This window comes from Phacochoerus africanus, chromosome 3 (genome assembly GCF_016906955.1).
Source record: "Phacochoerus africanus isolate WHEZ1 chromosome 3, ROS_Pafr_v1, whole genome shotgun sequence".
NCBI classification, from domain to species: Eukaryota; Metazoa; Chordata; class Mammalia; order Artiodactyla; family Suidae; genus Phacochoerus; species Phacochoerus africanus.
In genome coordinates, this window is record NC_062546.1 from 52,896,737 (window position 1) to 52,918,290 (window position 21,554).

Consider the following 21,554-nt stretch of genomic DNA (forward strand, 5'->3'; position numbering starts at 1 on the left):
ACACAATTGGTATTTACTGAACATCAGTCAGAAACACAGGACTCAGCCCCTGACTGTGGAGAACCTACAGATATATTTAGTAGGACCAAAACTCACACCCAGTAGTCATACCATGATGCAGAATAAGATGACACAGCCAGAGTGAGGGCTCCCTTGATAAGGGCTCTAAGGGGTGGTGAGTGCTGGAAGACTTCCTGGAGGAGGCAAATCCTTTGGCTCAGCCAAGTCAGGAAGGACAAGTCAGGCTCTGGGGAAAGGAGACAGGGGATGGAGCCTGGTCAGTGTCTGGAGCCTGGGATGAACAGCAGTGGCCAGTGGGGGTTCAGGCAGAGGTGGGGAGGTTGGATTGGATAGGTGATTTCTGGGGGTGTGGAAGTGTTTCCCTTAGGCCTCCTGTGGAAGATGGGGCGGGGGGCACTGCTCAAAAGGCTCATCCCTTTGACTCCGCAATGTTCTCTCATACAGGGTGGAATCCCCGGCCATCCCACGGATTCCTTGTGTCACACCTGAGACAGTGGTGATCAGATCTGAAGAGCCAGAACAGGTAAGAGGCAGCCTTTCTCTTCCTCTTTGCAGCAAGCAGGTCCCCCGGGAACAGGTCACTGTTTTGAGATAATCTGTGGAACAACAGGGACTCATAGCGGAAAGCGCCTGGCATTTCCCAAACCCTGCAGATCCCAGATTCCGAGTGTTCTTTGTAGCATCTATACTGCGGACACCCTCACAATCCCGGCTATGAATGACCTGAGCCTCAGAGAGCCTAAGGGCCAGTGAAACATCCTCCTGCTGGTCTCACTGAGGCTGAGAACTGACCCAGAACTTCTGGCTCCAGAGCCTGTGTTCTCACCGCTACGCCCCCTGAGGACACACTGTCTGTACCCATCCTGGTGCTGTAGTTCAGCCACAACGGCATGAAGCCATAGAGGAGTCGGAACTCTGCACTTTTTCTTTCACATCTATAAAAAAGGGGACAGTTTCTGCCTCACCTTCCTCAAGGGATTATGGGAGATTAAAACACCGATACAGATGGAAAGGGCATGTCAGGGGGGAGCTGTTCCCAGCATGGGTTGTTACTCTTTAAAATACCCTATTTTGGGGAGTTCCCATCGTGGCTCAGTGGCTAACAAATCTGACTAGGAACCATGAGGTTGCAGGTTCAATCCTTGGCCTTGCTCAGTGGGTTAAGGATCTAGCGTTGCAGATGCGGCTCAGATCCTGAGTTGCTGTGGCTCTGGCGTAGGCCAGTGGCTAGAGTTCTCATGAGACCCCTAGCCTGGGAATCTCCATATGCCTCGGTTGTGGCCCTGGAAAAAGACCAAAAAATAATAATAAAATAAAATACCTGTATTGTGGCTTCCTTGAAAGCCACCTGAATTTGTCCCCAAAATGAGTGGGATGGTTTATTTTAAAAAGTTAATTATTCTTGGTTTAATTTTATACCATTTGGCCTTTTTTTTTTTTTTTGCCCAGGGCAAAGAGGTTTTCTAGGATAGAAAAGATAGCAGTGTGGTGTTTGGAGGTTGAGACTGGCCACCCTGAGGCCTGATCACTGAGCCAGGCTTATCAGTTTTCCAGCCAAGGCTGGTCTCTTCTCTGCCACTGAAGGGATGCGTGGCAACAAGCAGCAATCATGGTCCTGGACCTAAAGTCCATTGGATGCCGTCCAATTAGCCATTCCACCCTAAGGCACATCACAGTGTCATCATGTTGTTGTTGCACCCAGGTTATATTTGGGAGGTGTGGTCATTCCCCAGCACTGCAGTGACGGCCATGGGAATGGTCCATGTGGACCCATGTCCAGCGGTCCCCTGGCCAGTGGTGCTCTCTGACTCCTTGCTTGAGTCATGAACCAAAGTCAGTAGGTGTCTCCTGGAGTTCCGCTGTGTGCCCTGTAGGGGCCCATTTGGGGAGGATGTGGGAGCAGGTGGTCCAGCTGGAGAGGAACTCAGAATGCAAGGAGGGCTCAGCTGAGTGGCAGAAGCTCTTCCAGATCAGGATCAACCGGAAGGGTTCACAGAGGAGGTGAGATGTGAAACATGAACCAGATGGTCCAGCAGAGGAGAGGGACGTGGGCATCTGGACTAGTTGGGAGGCAGAGTGGAGAACCTGGAGAGGGTGGGACGGATGCAGACCTGCTGGCTCCGTGAGTCCCAGTGATATATCAGGCAGGGGGTGAGGCAGCCCTGTGGCTCCTAAGTTAGAGCATCACTGAGGGGAGGGAGGAGGCTGTCCCATTTGCAGACGAGGGATGGGAAGCCCTCAGGACGAGGGTCCATTCTGCCTCCCCATGCCCCTCGATGCCCCAGAACACGTGGCTTGCCCAGAGCTGAAGAGCTCGTAGATGATGGTGTGGAGTCTGTTGCCAACTCTGAAACCAAGCTGCGTAGGGCAGGGGTCTCACGTGGGGGGAGGGGAGGATGGGGACCAGCCTGGGTAGGAGCTACGGCTGAAGCCGGACTGGAGCGAGGACCTGCTCCATTGTCCGAAGCCCTGGCGCCAGGTCTTGATTCAAGGAGAGGCCATTGGAAGAAGGAAGCGGGGCTTTTTTCTGTACTCCAGGAGGGCCTGGTCCCAAAGGGTCAGTGGGTGGTGGGGTATGGGGAGCGCCTCCTACACTGCGCCCCTTGGTTCCCGGCCGAGAGCCTCCCCAGCCTCCCGGACCTTGGCTGAGATCGGCCGCTGTGACGAGAGTGATGGCACCGCTGGCCTTTCTCCCCCACCCCAGGCATTAAAAGAGTACGATGAAGACTCTCTCATCCCCAGCAGCCCGGCCACAGAGACCTCAGACAATATCAGCCCGGTGGCCAGCCCCGTGCACACAGGGTGAGTGGCCTGGGATGGGCTGGTGGCTCGGGTCCCGCACGTGTCGGTCTGGGAGAGGCCCACACGGACCCTCTGTGCCCTAGGTTCCTGGTGAGCTTCATGGTGGATGCTCGCGGGGGCTCCATGCGCGGCAGCCGGCACAACGGCCTGAGGGTGGTGGTCCCACCCCGGACATGCGCAGCGCCCACCCGCATCACCTGCCGCTTGGTGAAGCCTCAGAAGCTGACCACGCCGCCCCCACTGGCCGAGGAGGAGGGCCTGGCCAGCAGGGTCATCGCCCTGGGACCCACGGGAGTCCAGTTCTTGAGGTGAGAAGTCGCCCCATGCCCCTGACTGTCCCTGCCCCGCTACGACCACCCAGCCCCTCCCAGCTCAGGCGTGGGGGTGGGATGAGCTGCAGTCCCACCAGTGCTCTGACGGCAATGGAATTGGAGCCTCTGTGATCCTTCCGCGGTCTTTTCTAGATACGCAAAGGAGTCCATTGCCCAGGTGGAGCTTAAGTCTCAGCTCCTGTGTGACCTTAGAGGTGGAGACAGAGAAGACGGCTGCTTTGGGGGCTCCGGGTTTAATCATTTCAGCTCTGAAACGGTCTTAATATTAGGCAGCCCTGCAGCATTGCCACCAAGGTCAAGATCGATGGTTTCAGGGACCGCGTCTTACCTTTCCTGCAGCAAACTGGGCTTCTTGGGGGCTCTGAAGCCTTCAGGCACCACGGGATCTAAGCTGGAACCGGTCCTGCCCTCCCATTTCTGTCCCTGGTCTGTTCCCAGCCGGTCCCCCATCTCCAAGCTTTCATCCACCGATTGTAAAGCTGCTCTAAAATGATTTCACATGGATTCCCCACCCCCGCCCCCCTTTTTTTCTTTTTTGGCTGCCCTGCGGCATATGGAGTTTCCAGGCCACGGATCAGATCCAAGCCACAGTTGCGGCTATGCTATAACTGCAGCAATGCCAGATCCTTAACCCGCTGTGCCTGGCCAAGAGTCAAACCCAGGTCCCTGCACTTCAGAAACGCAGCTGATCTTGTCGTACCACAGCAGGAATTCCTGGATTCCCCCTTTAAAAGTGGTGTTCAAAGCCTTTGACCCGGAGTTCCCCTTGTGGCTCAGTGGGTTAAGGACCCAACATGGACTCTGTGAGGATGCACTTTCAATCCTAGCCTTGCTTGGTGGGTTAAGGATCTAGCACTGCTGCAAGCTGTGGTGTGTAGGTGGCGGATGCATCTCAGATCCGATGTTGCTGTGACTGTGGCGCAGGCCTCAGCTGCAACTCTGATTCGACCCCTAGCCAGGGAACTTCCATATGCCGCAGGTGCAGCTCTAAAAAGAAGTGGGGGGAGCCTTCCCCCCTAGAAACTGCCACTGTGCAATTGACAGAGGAGGAAGCTGAGGCCAAAAGGGGCTTGGTCCCCTGTCTAGGACATCAAGTCCAAGGGCAGGGTTATTCCCTGTGGCTGCGACAGGAGAGGCCCCTGTGAAGTGGAGTGGGGGCCTGGTGGAGAGTGAGAGGGGTCTGAGGCATCTCAGGAAGCCGAGACAAGCCTGTCCAGTCATCAGGACCAACCTCCAGACAGGGACCTGCTGCCCCCTCCCACCTGCTCTTCCTGAGCCCCACATCTGCATCCCTACACCTGCATCCCCACACCTGCCTACCATCCCCTCTATCCCCTCAGCCCTGTGATTGTGGAGATCCCCCACTTTGCCTCCTATGGCCGCGGGGACCGAGAGCTTGTGGTGCTTCGGAGTGAAAATGGCTCTGTGTGGAAGGAACATAAGAGCCGTTATGGAGAAAGCTACCTGGATCAGATCCTCAATGGGCTGGATGAAGGTGAGGGAACCCCAGGGATCTCGGAGCAGGGGTCTCCTCCTGGAGGGTGAGGTTTGAGGTTGCACTTGGGGCTGGGCTGTCCAGGCCTCCTGGGGGGTGGGGAGCCCTGAGAGGCTAGAGATGGTCCGGCTTCTGCACTTGGGTCCCCTGCAGCCTGGTTTCCTTGTGCTGGACTCTCTGGGCTTGGAACTTTGTCCTTCCAGGTGGCTTGGCCATGGCCTGGGGAGGGGAGATGCTGGGACACGTGGTGGTGATGGGCACACATGCATGTGGTTGCAGAGCTGGGGAGCCTGGAGGAACTGGAGAAGAAGCGGGTCTGTCGCATCATCACCACCGACTTCCCCTTGTACTTCGTGATCATGTCGCGGCTCTGCCAGGACTATGACACCATCGGCCCGGAGGGGGGCTTTCTGAAGAGCAAGCTGGTCCCCTTGGTGCAAGCCACCTTCCCAGAAAATGCTGTCACCAAGAGAGTGAAGCTGGCGCTGCAGGTGATACATTCCGCCCCCCCCCCCCCCCGCCCCTGCTGGGCCCCATCCCTCCTTGGACCAGGTCAGGGGTGTGAGGTGTCAAGGCCTTCAAAGATGGTCCTCCTCCCCAGGACCTCCCCACACACTGGTCTGGTGCCCAGAAAGTCCAATTAGAGCTCTGATCTTAAAGCTCCGGAGAAAGCTGTGTGGGTGGGATAAGGCTGGCGCTCTGTTAAGTTGCAGATAACCGTAGATAAACCACAAGCCGCTGCTCCGCATGAGCCAGAGCCACGTGGCTTCTTGGAGACACCCTAGCCTGCTGGAGTGGGGAGCAGCAGGGCAAGGGGGCGGGGCTCAGAGGGGCAAGTTGGGCAGGACCCCGCCCCCAGGGCCTTTGCACCGCAGTCTCTTTCTCCATCTACGACCCCCTCTGCGCTCCGGGGCTGAGTGTCCCCCTTGGCACTTCACAGGCCCAGCCTGTACCAGATGATCTGGTCACCAAACTCCTGGGCAATCAGGCCACGTTCAGCCCCATTGTCACCGTGGAGCCTCGGCGCCGCAAGTTCCACCGTCCCATTGGGCTCCGGATCCCACTCCCTCCCTCCTGGACAGACAACCCGAGGGACAGTGGGGAGGGAGACACCACCAGCCTGAGGTTGCTGTGCAGTGTCATTGGTGAGGGGTTCCCCCTGCCCTGAACTGTGTCCTGGAAGGATCTAGCAAGTGATGTGCTCTTCAGAGAGATGAGGGGGTTGGAGAGATGAGGGGGATGGAGAGATGGGGGGATGGAGACATGAGGGGGATGGAGAGATGGGGGATGGAGAGATATGGGGGGATGGAGAGATGAGGGGGGATGGAGAGATAAGGTGAGCCTCCTGCCCCTGGAGGAGGGGGTGCTAGGTGGGTAGCTGTGTTCGCACAGCCAGGTGTGCACACCCCCTGCTGGCCTCTGGAGACTGTTCCCCAGCCCGTTTCTGCTCCTGTCACAGGAGGGACAGACCAGGCCCAATGGGAGGACATCACAGGAACCACCAAGCTTGTGTACGCCAACGAGTGTGCCACCTTCACCACCAATGTCTCTGCCAGGTGAGGCCTGGCCCAGCAGAGGACAGTTCTGTCCTTACGGGTGCCACCCTAAGGCCACCACTTGCTTGCACCCCTGCCTCCTCTCTGCACCTAGAAGCTCTACTCATCCCCCACTCAGCTGGGGGAGCCAGGGCAGCTGTTTCCTGCCTCACAGGTTGTCCTGCTGAATGGAGAGGACTTTTAGGGTCAGGTTCACACCTGCCGTCTCTTCAGGTTCTGGCTGTCGGACTGCCCTCGGACGGCCGAAGCCGTGAACTTCGCCACCCTGCTGTACAAGGAGCTCACTGCGGTGCCCTACATGGCCAAGTTTGTCATTTTTGCCAAGATGAACGACCCCCGCGAAGGGCGTCTGCGCTGCTACTGCATGACAGATGACAAGGTGGACAAGACTCTGGAGCAGCACGAGAACTTCGTGGAGGTGGCCCGGAGCCGGGACATAGAGGTAGGACCCGGCCCTGCCCCCAGACTCCCGGTGGGACAGCGCCTCTGGGGCTGCTGCGATGCAGGACCCAGAGCCTTCAGAAGGGCTGCCCCTGCAGCAGGGCTTCTGGGCTGTGTCCCTTTGACACCGCACTTGAGGAGCATCTTCTGAAAGCTCCCCCACAGCCGAGGAACACCATCCTGTGTCTTAGGGTGGCAGCAGGCTGTCAGCCCAGTGGTTTGGGGTAACAAGAGAAATTTCTTAGGTCCCAGGTACTATGAAAAGGCCTTGACTGGCATCACCTCCCCTGAGCCTCATCACTATGTGCACTTTTATTATTCCCAGTTTACAGATGAGGAAACTGAGGCTGAGAGAGGTTAGGGAATCTCCCCAAGATTGCACAGCCACATAAACAGAAAAAGGAGTTGTCCCAGGAGTCGGACCCCAGAGCCCACTTTGCCTGGCACTCCAGGGTTTTGGCAGTGCCTGGATGAGGGAGCAGGGGGGAGGGCGAGGCAGTGCGGGGAGGGGTAAAGAATGGGGATTAGATTTGAACCTGTTACCCATCCCAAGGTCCTCACTCAGGGTCAGACGTATAACAAGTCAGGACTTTTTTAAGGCTCTGGCCTCAGAGTCTGTGCTGAGGGCCCAGAAGAAAGAACACAGGGCTGGAACTGGGCATCTGGGCGCTGCTCCTGACCAGGTGTGTCTGCTTTTCCTTCCCTGCAGGTTCTGGAAGGGATGCCCCTCTTTGCAGAGCTCTCGGGAAACCTGGTGCCCATCAAAAAGGCTGCACAGCAGCGGAGCTTCCTCTTCCAGTCGTTCCGGGAGAACCGGCTGGCCATCCCTGTCAAGGTGCAGGGGCTTCTCTGGCCCACCCCTCGCCTGGGTCTAGACGTTCAGGAGGCAAAGCACTCTGAGCCCGCTGGGATGGTGGCCAGGGAGGCGGCCCCTGACTCTCCCTTTTGTGTAACCGAATCCAGGTCAGGGACAGCAGTCGAGAACCGGGAGGGTCCTTGTTGTTCCTGCGCAAGGCGATGAAGTACGAGGACACGCAGCATATCCTCTGTCACCTGAACATCACCATGCCACCCTGCACCAAGGTGAGCACCTTGCCCAGACTCTCGGCCACACCAGACCCCTTCATCCCATTGGAAAACTGCCTGTGGCTCTCCCGAGGTGGAGAAGGGCCCTTCCTGCAAAGCTTGGGAACAAACGTCAGGGTGCGAGGGCCACACGCGTGTTCACCCAGAGGCCCTGAGGTTGAAGGGAGCCTAGAGGTTTCCACCCAGCACCCCTCACCAAGCCCTCCAAGGCTGAGGACGGAGCAGCCGGTGGCTCAAGGTGTCCTAGCCACCTCATGACTTTTTTTGTTTTTCTTTCTTGGCCGCCCCATGGCACATGGAGTTCCTGGGTCAGGGATCAGATCCAAGCCACCATCACAACCTGAGCCGAAGCTGCAGCAGCTTCAGATCCTTAGCCCGCTGTGCCGGGCCAGGGATTGAACCCGTGTCCCAGTACTCCCAAGATTCTGCTGCACCACAGCAGGATCACCTCATGACTTTTTGTTTTGTTTTGTTTTGTTTTTGGCCACGGCATGTGGCATGTGGAAGTTCCCTGACCAGGGGTCAAGCCTGCACCACAGCAGTGACAATGCCAGATCTTTAACCCACTGTGCCACAAGGGAACTCCCCTCATGGCTTTTTTTTCTTTTTTCTTTTTTGGCCACCCCTAGGCATATGGAGTGGGGTGCCAGGAGTGGGATTACTGCATCCTATGGTAGTTATATATTTAGTTTTTTGTTTTTGTTTTTCCCCACATCCCAATTCACTTTTTTTTATAGATGAAAAAACCAAGGTACATAGAGTTTAAATACCTTTTTCTTTCTTTTTTTTTTTTTGTCTTTTGTTGTTGTTGTTGTTGCTATTTCTTGGGCCGCTCCCGCGGCATATGGAGGTTCCCAGGCTAGGGGTCCAATCGGAGCTGTAGCCACCGGCCTACGCCAGAGCCACAGCAACGCGGGATCCGAGCCGCGTCTGCCTCACGGCAACGCCGGATCGTTAACCCACTGAGCAAGGGCAGGGACACGAACCCGTAACCTCATGGTTCCTAGTCGGATTCGTTAACCACTGCGCCACGACGGGAACTCCTAAATACCTTTTTCAAATATCACACAGCTTATATTTAGTTTTTTAAGGAACCTCCATACTGCTCTGCATAGTATCTGTACCAATGTACATTTCTACCCACAGTGGAGGAGAGTTCTCTTCTCTCCACACCCTCTCCATCATGAGCTTGTTGTTGTTGTTGTTGTTGTTGTTATTACCAGAGTGTATGCGCCTGGTCAATGCCCTCTGGCCCTCCTCCTCCCACACCCCATCCTGTGCTGAAGTTCCAGGCAGCTGCGTCCCCCCACTACCACCTGCCCCTACAGCACCGCTCTGGTCTTCTTCCTGCAGGGCAGTGGAGCCGAGGACCGGAGGAGGACCCTGACGCCACTGGCCCTGAGATACAGCATCCTCAGCGAGTCCACGCTGGGTACGGACCTCCCTGGGGTGCTCTGGGCCCACACCCTTCCCAGGGGCAGCAGTGGGCTGTCTCCTGTCCCCTCCACCTACCCAGATGGGAACTCCATGGGGACACAATGGATTCAGGCCGGTGTGAATGCGCCTCAGTGATTGGTCTGGTGGACACGGAGCATGGGGAGGGGGCTCTGATGTCACCTGCCCATGTCTGGGGGGCCTGTGTCCATCAGGGCCACTGAGTGAAATGCACTGCTTCCCCCACAGGCTCCCTGAGTGGCACAGAGGGGCCAGACAAGATGGCTGTTATAGCAGAGCACCTGGGCCTCAGCTGGGCCGGTGAGTTGGGAATTGGGGCAGAAAAGCCCTTTACCTGTCTACACCCGCCCTGTACCATCTCCCTTCCAAAGAGGTGAAAGCATTTCTAGCCCGCTTCCCATCATCCATTGTGCCCCTGCTGCAGGGTTGTCGCCTATGGGGCGTTGCCCCAGCCATACCTTTGGGCACCAGTAAGGGGCGTCTAGGGGGCTCCCTCACTCCTCCACTTTCGTCGTGTTTGCCTTTTCAGACCCTCAACTTCTGACGTTACAAGAGACCTTAGAATGGACCCAGTCGCCCCTTTTACAGATGGGGAAGCTGAGATCCAGCTAAACAGGGTGACTTGAGTTATGCAGTGAGTTAGTGACAGAGCTCTGGGAACCCAGCAAACCACAAACAAACACACAAGCAAACAAAAATGTGTGTCCTGGCTGCTCGCCCATGGCTCCCTGTACACACTGTGCCTTTGCTCCAGCTGAGGGAAAGAGGGAAGAAAAGGGCAAGGCTCGGCATTTTTCATTGATTATCTGGGCCGTGGTGGAGTCTTCCAGAAGTCCCGTCAGCAGTCAGGGGAGCTCTTACTGAAGTGAGGCAGTGAAGGCTCCAGCTGCGTTTTACTCAGTTGCAGGCCCTGTAAGGCCATCCACCCTCTTCTGTGGGCTTCGCTCAGCCACCTGCAGAGCGGGCCTCAGACAAGCTCAGAAACCTTCGCAGGACGTGCTGAAAGCTCACAACAGCAGTTCAGAGACTGTTCATTCTTTAAGCCAATAAAGCATGTCGGCTGCTGCTACTTGGAGGGTGTGTGTGTGTGTGTGCCGTGTGCATGGTATGAGTGTGTGGTTATGTGATGTGTGTGTGGCATGTGCATGGTATGAGTGTGTGGTTGTGTGGTGTGTGTGTGTATGGTATGTGTGTGGGTGGTGTGTGTGTGGTAAGAGTGTGGTGTGTGTGGTATGTTTATGTGGGGGGGTGTGAGTGTGTGGTTTGTATGTGTGAGGGGGTGTGTGGTGTGAATGTGTGTGTATTGTGTGCTGCGTGTATGTGTGGTGTGTGTATCGTGTGGTGTTACTATTGTGTGGTGGGAGTTGTGTGGTGTATGTGTAGTGTGTGCGTGGAGGGGGGAGTGTGTGGTGCGAGTACATGCAATGTGTGTATGTGAGTGCTGTATGTGTGTGTGTGTGTGCTATGTGTGTGTGTCGTGTGTGTGATATGTGCACATTCTGCTTCTCGCCATCACTGTCCCCTCTTCTCTCCCGCATCCTCGAAGTTAGACTCAGATGCTGTTTTCCCATCTCAAGCACCAGTGAGAAATAATAGCAGGAACCAGAGGGAAGCGCTAACATCCTGTGTCATTACCTTGCATTTAGATGGGAACTTGTGTTTTTAGCTTAAATGTAAATAACCTTTCCCTGAAGACACACAAATGCAGAGGTGGCATTTCCATTATAACTGCTGAAAGGACGTGGTGTCTGATGTGGTATCAACAGCACCGCAGGCATCAGCAGGCTCAGCTCCTGTCCTGGCTGTGGCGCCCCCTTGTTCTGTGGTCTTGGCTGAGGGGCTCAGTCCCATCACCTTATGAAAGAAAGAAAGAGTGTCTGATCATTCATTCATTCATTCAATACCTATTAACCTATTTGCTCCTCTGTTCACACTCCTACTCCTGGCCTGTTTTCTGGGGATACACAGGAGTCGATGCCAGAATTTTACTAGGTATGTCTCAGGAAGAAGGAATACCATGTTCAAAGGCAGACTGTTCTCTATTTCCTGGTACCCGGCCCAGTGCCCCCTCCATGCCCGGGCTTGGAGGCGCTGCCAGGGCTCCGGCTAGGCTCACACCATGTCCTGGTTCTTTGCGTGCAGAGCTGGCCCGGGAGCTTCAGTTCAGTGTGGAAGACATCAACAGGATCCGCGTGGAGAACCCCAACTCCTTGCTGGAGCAGAGTGCAGCCTTGTTGAATTTGTGGCTCACCCGTGAAGGCAAAGATGCAAAAAGTCAGTACCGATAAACTGGGGCCCTTCCCCCTCCAAAGCCGGTACAGGACCTTCTCTCATCCAGGAGTTCTTCCTCCAGATTCCGTGGGGGGTGGGGGGGGCAAGGGGAGGGTGTTGACCTTTGAAGCCAATCTCTTCTGCATGCTCTGTCTCACACACATGCACACGCATGCGCACACCTCTGGGCATCTCTGGTCTTCTGGGCAGTCCTGCCAGAAGGGACTCTCAGAGAATGTGTGCCTTCCAGTTGAATTTTTCAAAAAAATGAGGACTCAGGACAGAGCCAGGAGAAGAGCCCCTCTGATGGAGTATTTGTGCTTTCAGGATTTTCTGGAGGATTTTCCAGAGGACAGATTTGTCTGGAGGACAGATTTGTCTCACTCTTTTCAACCACGTTCCTGAACACAAAACACAAAGAGGAAATTAGCACTAAGATGCATCTGTGTCTCAGATCCACTGGCAGGAACCAAGGATTTCCAAAAGACAGAATCCAATCATTACTCGCATTTTCTTGCAGTATTCCTCTTAGATTACAAAACTCAGTCCTTCAGTGCCTTGAAATTAGCCACTGGTAGGGCTTGGAATAGAACTGGTAAGGCCAACAAAGACAGGCATGTCTCGATTTATTGTGATTTTTGCAGATTTTGTTTTCATACCAATCAAATCCAGCAATCTGTTGGCACCAATTTCCAACAGCATTTGCTCGCTTCATGTCTGTCACATTTTGGTAATTCTTTCAGTATTTCAAATTTTCTCTTTATGATTGTAGTTGTTATGGTGACCTGTGATCAGTGATCCTTTTGTTACAATTAAGACTCACTGAAGCCTCAGAGGAGAGTGTTTTTTTGTAATAAAATACTTTAATAATAAGGTATAGGCATCGTTTCTCCAGACAAAATGCTATTGCACACTTAACAGATGAGTAGCGTAATCGTAACTTTATATGCGCTGGGAAACCAAAAAAATTCGTGGTCTCGCTTTATTGCGAATTTCTCTCTTTATGGGGTGGTGTGGAACCCGCAGCATTTCCAGGTCTGCGGGTATTTTCAAAGAGGTAGAAGGTTTGGTATCTGAGGAAAGAGGGGGGCTGCACGTGGAGACATCAGCCGAACCCCTCCTCCCAGGCTCCGCCCCCTCCCCGAGTCCAGAGCCCCGTAGCATCCTGCGCTGGTGCCCCCCGACCCCACCCCCCACCCCCCATAGCGCGCTCTCCACTTTCCCCGCAGTGGACAACCTGTACGCAGCCCTGCGCAACATCGAACGCGGTGAGATCGTGAACATGCTGGAGAACTCCGGCAGACAGAGCCGCAGCCTGAAACCCTACTCATCGTCCCCCTCCCAGATGAATGGTGAGTGTCTCCGGGACCGCGGGGGGCCCAGCCGCCGGCCTGACTCTCCCTGGGGGTGGCCTGAGGTCAGTCTCTATGGCTCCCTCCTGGAGGGGCGGCGTTGAGATCAGAGGTGATGGGGGGGGCGGTGTTCTGGCGCCCCCACTGTGGCCCCACGCATGTCGGACGCCCCCCAGCTCTGCGCCTGCGCGCGCCCGTCTGTGACACAACCCCTGGAGGAGAAGCACGGAGGTTCTGGCACAGGGTCTAGCTGGGGACCAGTGGATGGTGTCAGGTCCTATTGCCACCCCTTCTCTGAGGCTCAGCGGCTTCTTTGAGCCAGTCTCTCTTTTACTCTCTTCTCTCCCTTTTTTCTTTCTCCATCTCTTTCCCCATCACTCTTTGGTGTGGTTCTGAATGGCCAGGAGTCCCTGGGATGAGACCAGGATGGGGGGGGGATGATCTTTGCCCCCATCACCCCCTCTCTGGCCTTTGAGCACACCTTCCTGGCAGCAGAGGAAACAGCCATGGGAAGAGCAGACCTGGGACCCCCACCCCACCCCCTCCATCTCTGTCTCTAACCAGAGGCACACAGGCAGCCAGGGGCACTACCCTGTGGTGGGAGTTGGGACAAGGGAGGCAGGGTTCTAGTCCCTTCTCTTCTCCAGACTCCAGGTTGGGCTGAGCCATTGCCTCTTCTTTACAATCAGGTTAAGTTAGAGACCTAAGGTTCCTTACAGACCTTGAAAGCCAATTTGGTTCTGTGAATCCGGGGCCCTGGGGTTCGGTTCTCCCCTCCCACCCCCATCCCCAACAGCTGTATCTGCCATCCTCCCCCAGCTCCTAGGTCACCACCATCCTGGCCACTCGCACCTATGCTGGCCATGCGGACCCCTGTGGCCGGGGCCATGCCTGGGGTGGTGAGTGGAGGCTGGGGGCATGTCCCCCCTTTGCCCACCCCACCCCAATGGATGTTGCTGACCTCACCCGGTTCCCTCTCCTTTGTCCTGTCCTGTGTCTGAAACCCACTGTCCAGTGCCCCTGGGCCCAGGGCTCATGTGTTGACTGTGTTCTGTGGCTTTTCTCTCCTCTCTCTGACCTCACCTGGACCACAAGTCCGCGCTCTCCCTCCCACAACCTGTCTCCACTGTCTCACCTCGGCTGGGTGCTCAGGAGCCAGCTGGTCAGCCCCTGCAGATGCATGGCACCAAGGACCCCCGCCTTCCCCTGGAGCGTCCACGCTGCGGCGGGGGCATGTGTGCTTGCTCAGGGCTGTGCCTATGGAGGAGGCTGGCGCCTCAGACCTGACTCGGGGGCTCCCAGACTGACCCTCTCCCACCCCTGGGGGGGACTGGCTGGACGTGGCAGGGACTGCTAAGTGACAGATTCCCAGTCACAGGACAGAGGGAGGGTGCAAACTGCAGGAAATCAAGTGACACACTCCTCCCTTTTCTGTGTGATTATTGGTCACTTAGTTGGGTTTCTCCCCAGAGCTGGTTCATTTAAGTCAAATCAGAGGTTTTTTGGGGGGGCAGAGGCTTGTGTGCAAATTCTGTGGACACCAGGCCTGTAGAATTACATGAGTAGAAACAAGGCAGTTACGACAATTAAAGTCTGTCAAGAGAAGAGTTCCCACTGTGGCTCAGCAGGTTAAGGACCCAGTGTTGTCTCTGTGAGGATTTGGATTTGATCCCTGGCCTCGCTCAGTGGATTAAACACCTGGTGTTGCCTTGACTGTGGCATCCTCAGCTGCAGCTCTGATTGGAACTTCCATTCGCCACAGGTATGGCCCTAAAAAGAAAAAATCTGTCAAGAGGATAGCTCCCATGTCGGGTGTTCTTATCGGGTGTTTTTTTGTTTGTTTGTTTGTTTTTGCTTTTTTAGGGCCATAGCCATGGCATATGAAAGTTCCAAGGCTACGGGTCAAATCGAAGTTGCAGCTGCCAGCTTACACCACAGCCACAGCAATGCCACATCCAAGCCACTTCTGTGACCTATAGCTCACGGCAACACTGAATTCTTAACCCGCTGAGCAAAACCCGGGATCGAACACGCATCCTTGTGGATACCAGTCAGGTTCTTAACCTGCTGAGCTGTAACGGGAACTCCACGCTAATTTTTTTTTAATGGCAGTTATAGACCCAGGTATTTATGGATGTCTCCACTGGCCGCAGGACTCCAGTTAAGCCTAGAGACTCTACTCTAAGGCCTGAGCAGAGTTCTAACCCATGTGGGCCTGAGTCCTGTGCTCTGTGACTGCAAAAAGCCTGTCCAGTTGGTCAGCTCATTTGGCAGTTATTTTTTGAACACCTGCCATGTGCCAGGGACTATTCTAAGCAGGACAGATAAGTCAGTTCTGAAACAGATCAAACAAAAGAGAAAAGCCACAAACACTGCCTTCATGGAGTTTACCTTCTGTTTGGAGAGGCAAAAAAATATAACATGTAAATGGATTATATAATGTGCTAGCAGGTGTATGGTGGGAAAAAATAGACTCCAGCAAGGAGAAATTGTAGTTCTGGGTTGGGAAAATTAAATAGTGTTGTGGGGAGTTCCCGCTGTGGCACAACAGGATTGGCAGCATCTCTGGAACGATGTACAGGTTTGATCCCCCAGCCTGGCACAGTGGGTTAGGGAATCCAGCATTGCCACAGCTGCAGCGTGGGTTGCAGCTGCAGCATAGATCTGATCCCTGACTCAGGAACTCCATATGCCACAGGAGAGCCAAAAAGAAAAAATAAATAGTGGGGTGGGAGTAGGCAACGTTTGAACAGAGGCTGGAAGGAGATGAGGGGTGGGCATGTAAGCTGGGGAGCACGCCCAGTCAAGCATTCCAGGCCGGATCCTTGAGCAGGTGTGCATGTGCAGAACAGCAAGGGGCCAGAGGTCCAGAGGGGAGAAAGTAAGGGCAGGGACAATGGGAGGTCAGCTCTCCCAGGCCATCCTGAGGACACTGGTTTTACTGGGAGGAGGATGGAGAGCTGCTGTAGGCTTGAAACAAAGAATAACAACATCTAACGAGAGCAGCTCCCGTCAAAGCTCAGCAACTTGGCAGTTTTACCAAGTTTGGGTATGGTCACCTGTTCATCCCGTGCCCCCCCCTTGCATCTGAAAGCTCCGCGCTGGGGGCCAGGGGGTCCCTGTCTTGTTCTAGGCAGGTGGGAAGAAAAAGTAGACAGGTCCCCTGTCCTTGGAGTTGTAGTACATGACCTGGCCAGGACAGAATGTGAGGCAGGCTCGAAAAGAGGGGTCCAGGTGAGCTGGAGTTGTTGGGAAATTGTCATGAGAGAGGATAAAGAGAACCTGTCATGCGTGCGTGTGTGTCTATGTGTGTTTATGTGTCTGTATTTGTGTGTGTTTGTATGTGTGTCTGAGTGTGTGTTTATCTGAGTTTGTGTGTTTATGTGTATGTATGTGTATCTGTGTTTGTGTGTCTGTGTGTGTCTGTGTATGTATGTATGTTTGTGTGTGTCTAAGTGTCTGTTTATCTGAGTTTGTTTGTTTATGTGTATGTATGTGTATCTCTGTGTGTGTAGTTGTGTGTGTTTGTGTGTAGTTGTGTGTGTTTGTATATGTGTATCTGTGTGTTTGTGTGTCTGCGTATGTATGTATGTGTGTGTATGTGTGTGTCTAAGTGTCTGTGTGTGTGTCTGTGTATTTGTCTATGTTTGTATGTCTGTGTATTTGTGTGTGTCTGTGTTTGTGTCTGTGTTTTCGAGTCTGTGTGAGTGTGTGTCTAAGTGTCTGTATGTTTGTGTGCATGTGTGTTTGTGTCTTTGTTTAGAATCCCCAGATCTTTAGCACATAGGTACTTGGCATGGACCCAGACCTCAGTTAATATTTCTGGTTGAAGGTGAGAGAATGAGGCTAGCCAAGCTCCGTAGGAAGTAGAAGAAATGGGGGCAGCTGGGAGAGAGGAGGGCCTGACTGGCTGGGAGAGCAGGGCACCCCACCCTGGCCTCGCTGGATCTCCAGAAGTTGTGAGCACACTCCCGTGCCCAGTCCCCCGCAACTGGCCTGAGGGCAGGAACTTGCCTCCCAGCACTTCCTCTGCCCACAGGTTGGCACCTGTTCAGAGGGGGAGGCAGAGGCCCTCTTCCCTGATGCAGGGGAGCCTCCTCCACAGCTGGTGGAGAGCTGAGGCATCACCTGCAGGAGCCCCGCCCACGACACAAAAAGGGACCTCGCGCTTACACCTGCTCCCTCAGCGTCCTCCTCACCTCTGCACATCACAGCCATCAGGAAACTATCAGGGACTCGTGTCCAAGCTTGGCCACAAGGAGCAGATGTGGAACAGGCTGTGCAGACCACAGGGCTATGCCTTAGGGTCCTATGCCCATGGGTTCACAGCTGCCCTGACAAGGAGCTGGGGGCAGAGTGTGAGGCAGCAGCAAGTGTGCCTGGGACCCCGAGCACCCTGAGAACACACCCTTGTGCCACCTTAGATCATTCACTGTTCCTGGAACCCCTTATACCCCTGTGGACACGTGACTTCATCCCAAACCTAGGGGTCTCCTGTTGGACCACAGTGCCAAGGTCTGCAGATGCTCAGTGTGCTGGCCACACTGAACTGGGGGCACCAACCTTGGTCCTGGGGCTGACCCCTCCCTTGGAGGTGCATACCTAATGTAGCCCCCGGGGTTGTGCCCAAGGGACGCTGGGGTAAAGACCGAACACTAACTCCTGCCTGCCTGGGAGCCATGGGTCTTTCACCTGATCCAGGCGGGTTGAGCTCAAGGCCTTGGATCAAGGCGTCTTGATCCCCGCTCTGGACTGGAAGAGAAAGCATTCCAGCGTCTTCTCTTGGCGTCCAGCAGAGGAGCCCCTCCCGGCCCCCACCCCTGGCTGCCCCCCCCATCCCCACCCTTATCCCCACCCCCACTCCCAACCCCCACCCCAGAGCCTTGTTCTCTTGCCCAGCGGCCTGGGCAGCAGCCACAAGGCTTGGGGAGCCCCTCCCCGCAATGCGCATGCCCGTCCGTGGCCTTAGCTGTGTGCGCGCGTGCACGCGCGTGGCCCCGCTCGTGAACGCGGGATGGAAATCGCTGCTGGAGCATGTCGCCCTCTGTCTGCCCATCCAGGTTACTCCTCGCTGCAGGACGAGCTGCTGTCCCCCGCCTCCCTGCACTACGCGCTTCCCTCTCCGCTGCGCGCAGACCAGTACTGGAACGAGGTGGCCGTCATAGACGCCATCCCCTTGGCGGGCACGGAGCATGACGCCATGCTGGAGATGTCTGACATGCAGGTGTGGTCCGCGGGCCTCACGCCCTCCCTGGTCACTGCTGAGGACTCCTCTCTGGAGTGCAGCAAGGCCGAGGACTCGGACGCCACCGGCCACGAGTGGAAGCTGGAGGGGGCGCTCTCCGAGGGACCCCAGGGCCCCACGCTGGGCTCTCTGGACCTCGTGGAGGACGACACAGTGGATTCAGATGCCACAAATGGCCTTATCGATTTGCTTGACCAGGAGGAAGGTCAGAGGTCAGAAGAGAAGCTGCCAGGTCATGAGAGGCAGGCGGACTCGCCAGGTGCAGGGCAGGACTCAGAGAATGAAGTGTCTCTTGTTTCAGGCCAGCAGAGGGTACAAGCCCGCATCACAGAATCCTCCAGCGTGAGTCGGGTGACGGAGTCCAGCCGGGACAGGTAAGGACTGGGCTGCTGTGCAGGATGCCTTCCACTGTCCTGGGCTTTCGCTTGTTGCCGTACCTGGCGGTGAGTACGGAGGTGACTCTTAGGTGCTGCCACACCCTGTGTTCTGCACCCTGGAACAAACAAATTCAGTAAGACGCCCAGCCCACACTGCACTCAGACCTCTGTTGTGTGATGGTGGAGCTGAGTCTGCAAAGGCCAGTCCCTTCTCCAAGGAGAGGGATAGGGCACAGGGCCGGGGCTGCGGCGGGGGGCGGGGGGGGAGTTGTTGGCCAGCAGAAGAGAGGCTGAGGGTGTGGACCTGGGGATTGTGTCCTCAGGAGAGAGATTTTAAGGCCTGGAGAACACACGTCTCGGCCCCCATCGCTCTTGTGTGTGTTGAAGACCATACTTGGAAACCTAGCAGCACCGGAGCCCTGGGAAGCTCTTTGTGCGGTCACAGGGACTGCGTGTGACAGAGCTGATAAGGGTGCCCTTTGTGATAGAGTGAGGCCAGTGGGCTTATCTGGGGCAGGGCAGAGCTGCAGCTGTTAGAGAGAGTTCTTTTCCCCGGCAGCTCCTCACTCTCCTCCCGCCATGGGAGGGCCCAGGCCTGGTCCAGTAGCAGGGATGCACATTGGAAGTGAGGCAGAAGGGCCTTTTGCCCCTTGTCCCCAGGCCGTGGGCCCAACACACATCCATGCGGTGAACACCCACCACACCCCAGTGCTCTGCTGAGTGCAGAGGGGGCTTGGTGCGAGAAAGACAGACAGACGGTGACAGGTCTGGCTTTGGTTTCCAGGACTGGCACAGGAAGAGGGTGGCAGAGGCCCTGTCCTCTAAAGTTTCCCTGAAGCAAGGAGATAGCTTCTGGGCTCCCGGAGGGCTGTAGCCATCCATGGAGCTCAGGGCTGGCCATTTCCACTTCCCACCTGCATCCTCCTCCCAGAAGCCCAGGCAGATGGGCCCCTCCCCCGGCTCCAGCCAACACAGCCCGAATCCCATCATAGGCAGAAAAAGGAAAGCTGTTTAGGGAATGAGACAACGGCAAGAGTTCATGTAGTGTCTCAAAGGCATTGTTTGATTCAGGGGAAGAATTAGGCAGAGTGAGGTGTGAGGATTCAGAGCAAAGTCCCTGCCCTGCTACCACCTGTGATGGCTGTTCACTTAGCAGGCACTGACTGGGCCATTCCTGTCGTGGCTCAGCGAGTCAAGAACCTGACTGCTATCCATGAGGATGCGGGTGCGAGCCCCGGCCTCAGCCAGTGGGTTAAGGATCCGGTGTTGCCACAAGCTTCTGCACCAACTGTCTGGGTAGAGTCATTAGATGATGGGGTCACTAGATGGGGACCAAAGGCCTGGGTGCTGGGCCCCAGAATGTCACAGGCTGGCCCTGGGACCTGGGTCAGCCCTCCAGGGGGGGACAGACACATTTCGCGCACTCACTCAGCAGTATGTATGGGGTGCTGACTGTGTGCCAGGCCCCAATACAGATGTCTCGGAGCTGGGGATGTGGATAGAGCAAACACGCGAAAGTCTTTGCCTGCAAGACACTGATGTGCCAGAGGGGAAGCTGACAATAGGCATGTAAAGTAAAGGGACTTAAAAGTAACTAAGAGAGGAGTTCCCGTTGGGGCTCAGCATGTCAAGAATCAGACATAGTGTCCGTGAGGAAGCAGGTTCAATCTCCAGCCTCACTCAGTGGGTTAAGGATCCAGCGTTACCTCAAGCTGCTGCGTAGGTGGCAGATGTGGCTTGGATCTAATGTTGCCTTGGCTGTGGCTGTGGTGTAGGCCTGCAGCTGCAGCTCCAATTCAACCCCTAGCCTGGGAAGTTCCATATGCCATAGCGCGACCATAGAAAGAGAAAATGATAATTGAGACTGCTAATTAATTATAATGTGAATTAATGTTAAATGCTAAAAAGAAAAATAAAGCCCAGTAGGAGGTGGTTGAAATTGTAAAGAGGGTAGCCAGTGACACCTGAGAGTGACATTGGGAGAAAGACTTAAAGGAATTAAGGCCAGCAGAAGGCCCAGCTGGTGGAGTGGCCCTGGGGTGGAACTCGCCTGGCATATGCAAGAAACAACAAGATGGTCGACGTGCCAAGAGCGGGGTAGTCACAGGAAACGAGGTCAGAGAGGAGATGGGGTCAGATACGTGAGGCCTTGGGATCCTGGAAAGACTTTGGCTTTTTTTTTTTTTTTTTTTTTTTTGTCTTTTTGCCATTTATTGGGCCACTCTCGAGGCATATGGAGGTTCCCAGGCTAGGGGTCTAATCGGAGCTGTAGCCACTGGCGTATGCCAGAGCCACAGCCACGCGGGATCCGAGCCGCATCTGCAACCTACACCACGGCTCACAGCAACACTGCATCCTTAATCTACTGAGCAAGGGCAGGGATCGAACCCGCAACCTCATGGTTCCTAGTCGGATTCGTTAACCACTGTGCCACGACGGTAACTCCAAGAGTTTGACTTTGACTGGTTTGGAGAACCACTGGGGGTTTCAAGCAGAGGAGCGAGATGGTCTGACCACTGCCAGACACAGCTGGGAGGGCGGGGTGGAGGCAAGAGTTAATGGTGACGTGGACCAAGATGGTGGCAATTTGGTGGCCAGGGGTGGTCGTGTTCAGGGTGTCTTTTTGAAAGTTGAACCAAAAGAGTTTGCTAACAAATGAGATGTAGAGTGTGAGAGAAAGGGGTGCGGGTGGGGGGTCCAAGAGGACACAGGTGTCCTTGACCTGCTACCTGAAGGGATGAGGATGTAGCGGGAAGACGGATGGGACGGGTCTGGGGAGAAGACCTCGAGTGCGGGCTTGTGTGCTGCCCCTGAGATGCCTGTCAGGAATCGCAGGTACAGATGTTCAAGAGACAGCTAGACACACACACCTGCAGTTCAGGGAGGAGGTGGTGCAGATTAAAGCCATGGATTGAATGAGCTCACAGAGAAAGTGGGGACAGACAGAGCATGGTCTGAGCCCTGAGCCTGGGGCCTTCCAGGGTCAGGAGTCAGGGGAATTAGGAGGAGCCCACAAAGGCCGCTGAGAAGGGGTGGCCAGAGAAGGAGGCGAAACCAGGCATATGTGTCCCAGAGACTGCAAAACAGCCTGCTTCAAGGGGCAGGGGGATCATCTTGCCAG

At 55.3% G+C, this 21,554-nt stretch overlaps 1 protein-coding gene across 6 annotated transcripts in view; it reads left to right on the top strand.

The window, feature by feature from the left end:
* The window catches only part of ANK1 (ankyrin 1), a 113,691-nt gene that overhangs the window by 75,937 nt on the left and 16,200 nt on the right, over positions 1 to 21,554 (top strand). For all 6 annotated transcript variants that reach the window (XM_047771804.1, XM_047771807.1, XM_047771802.1 and 3 more), the window contains 15 exons: positions 466 to 544; positions 2,726 to 2,823; positions 2,907 to 3,131; positions 4,496 to 4,650; positions 4,930 to 5,141; positions 5,591 to 5,795; positions 6,110 to 6,206; positions 6,420 to 6,648; positions 7,357 to 7,482; positions 7,611 to 7,730; positions 9,087 to 9,165; positions 9,417 to 9,488; positions 11,331 to 11,462; positions 12,689 to 12,811; positions 17,872 to 18,430. In XM_047771804.1, coding sequence (XP_047627760.1) covers positions 466 to 544; positions 2,726 to 2,823; positions 2,907 to 3,131; positions 4,496 to 4,650; positions 4,930 to 5,141; positions 5,591 to 5,795; positions 6,110 to 6,206; positions 6,420 to 6,648; positions 7,357 to 7,482; positions 7,611 to 7,730; positions 9,087 to 9,165; positions 9,417 to 9,488; positions 11,331 to 11,462; positions 12,689 to 12,811; positions 17,872 to 18,430 — 2,511 coding nt within the window. The remainder of the gene's footprint in view (positions 1 to 465; positions 545 to 2,725; positions 2,824 to 2,906; positions 3,132 to 4,495; positions 4,651 to 4,929; positions 5,142 to 5,590; positions 5,796 to 6,109; positions 6,207 to 6,419; positions 6,649 to 7,356; positions 7,483 to 7,610; positions 7,731 to 9,086; positions 9,166 to 9,416; positions 9,489 to 11,330; positions 11,463 to 12,688; positions 12,812 to 17,871; positions 18,431 to 21,554) is intronic.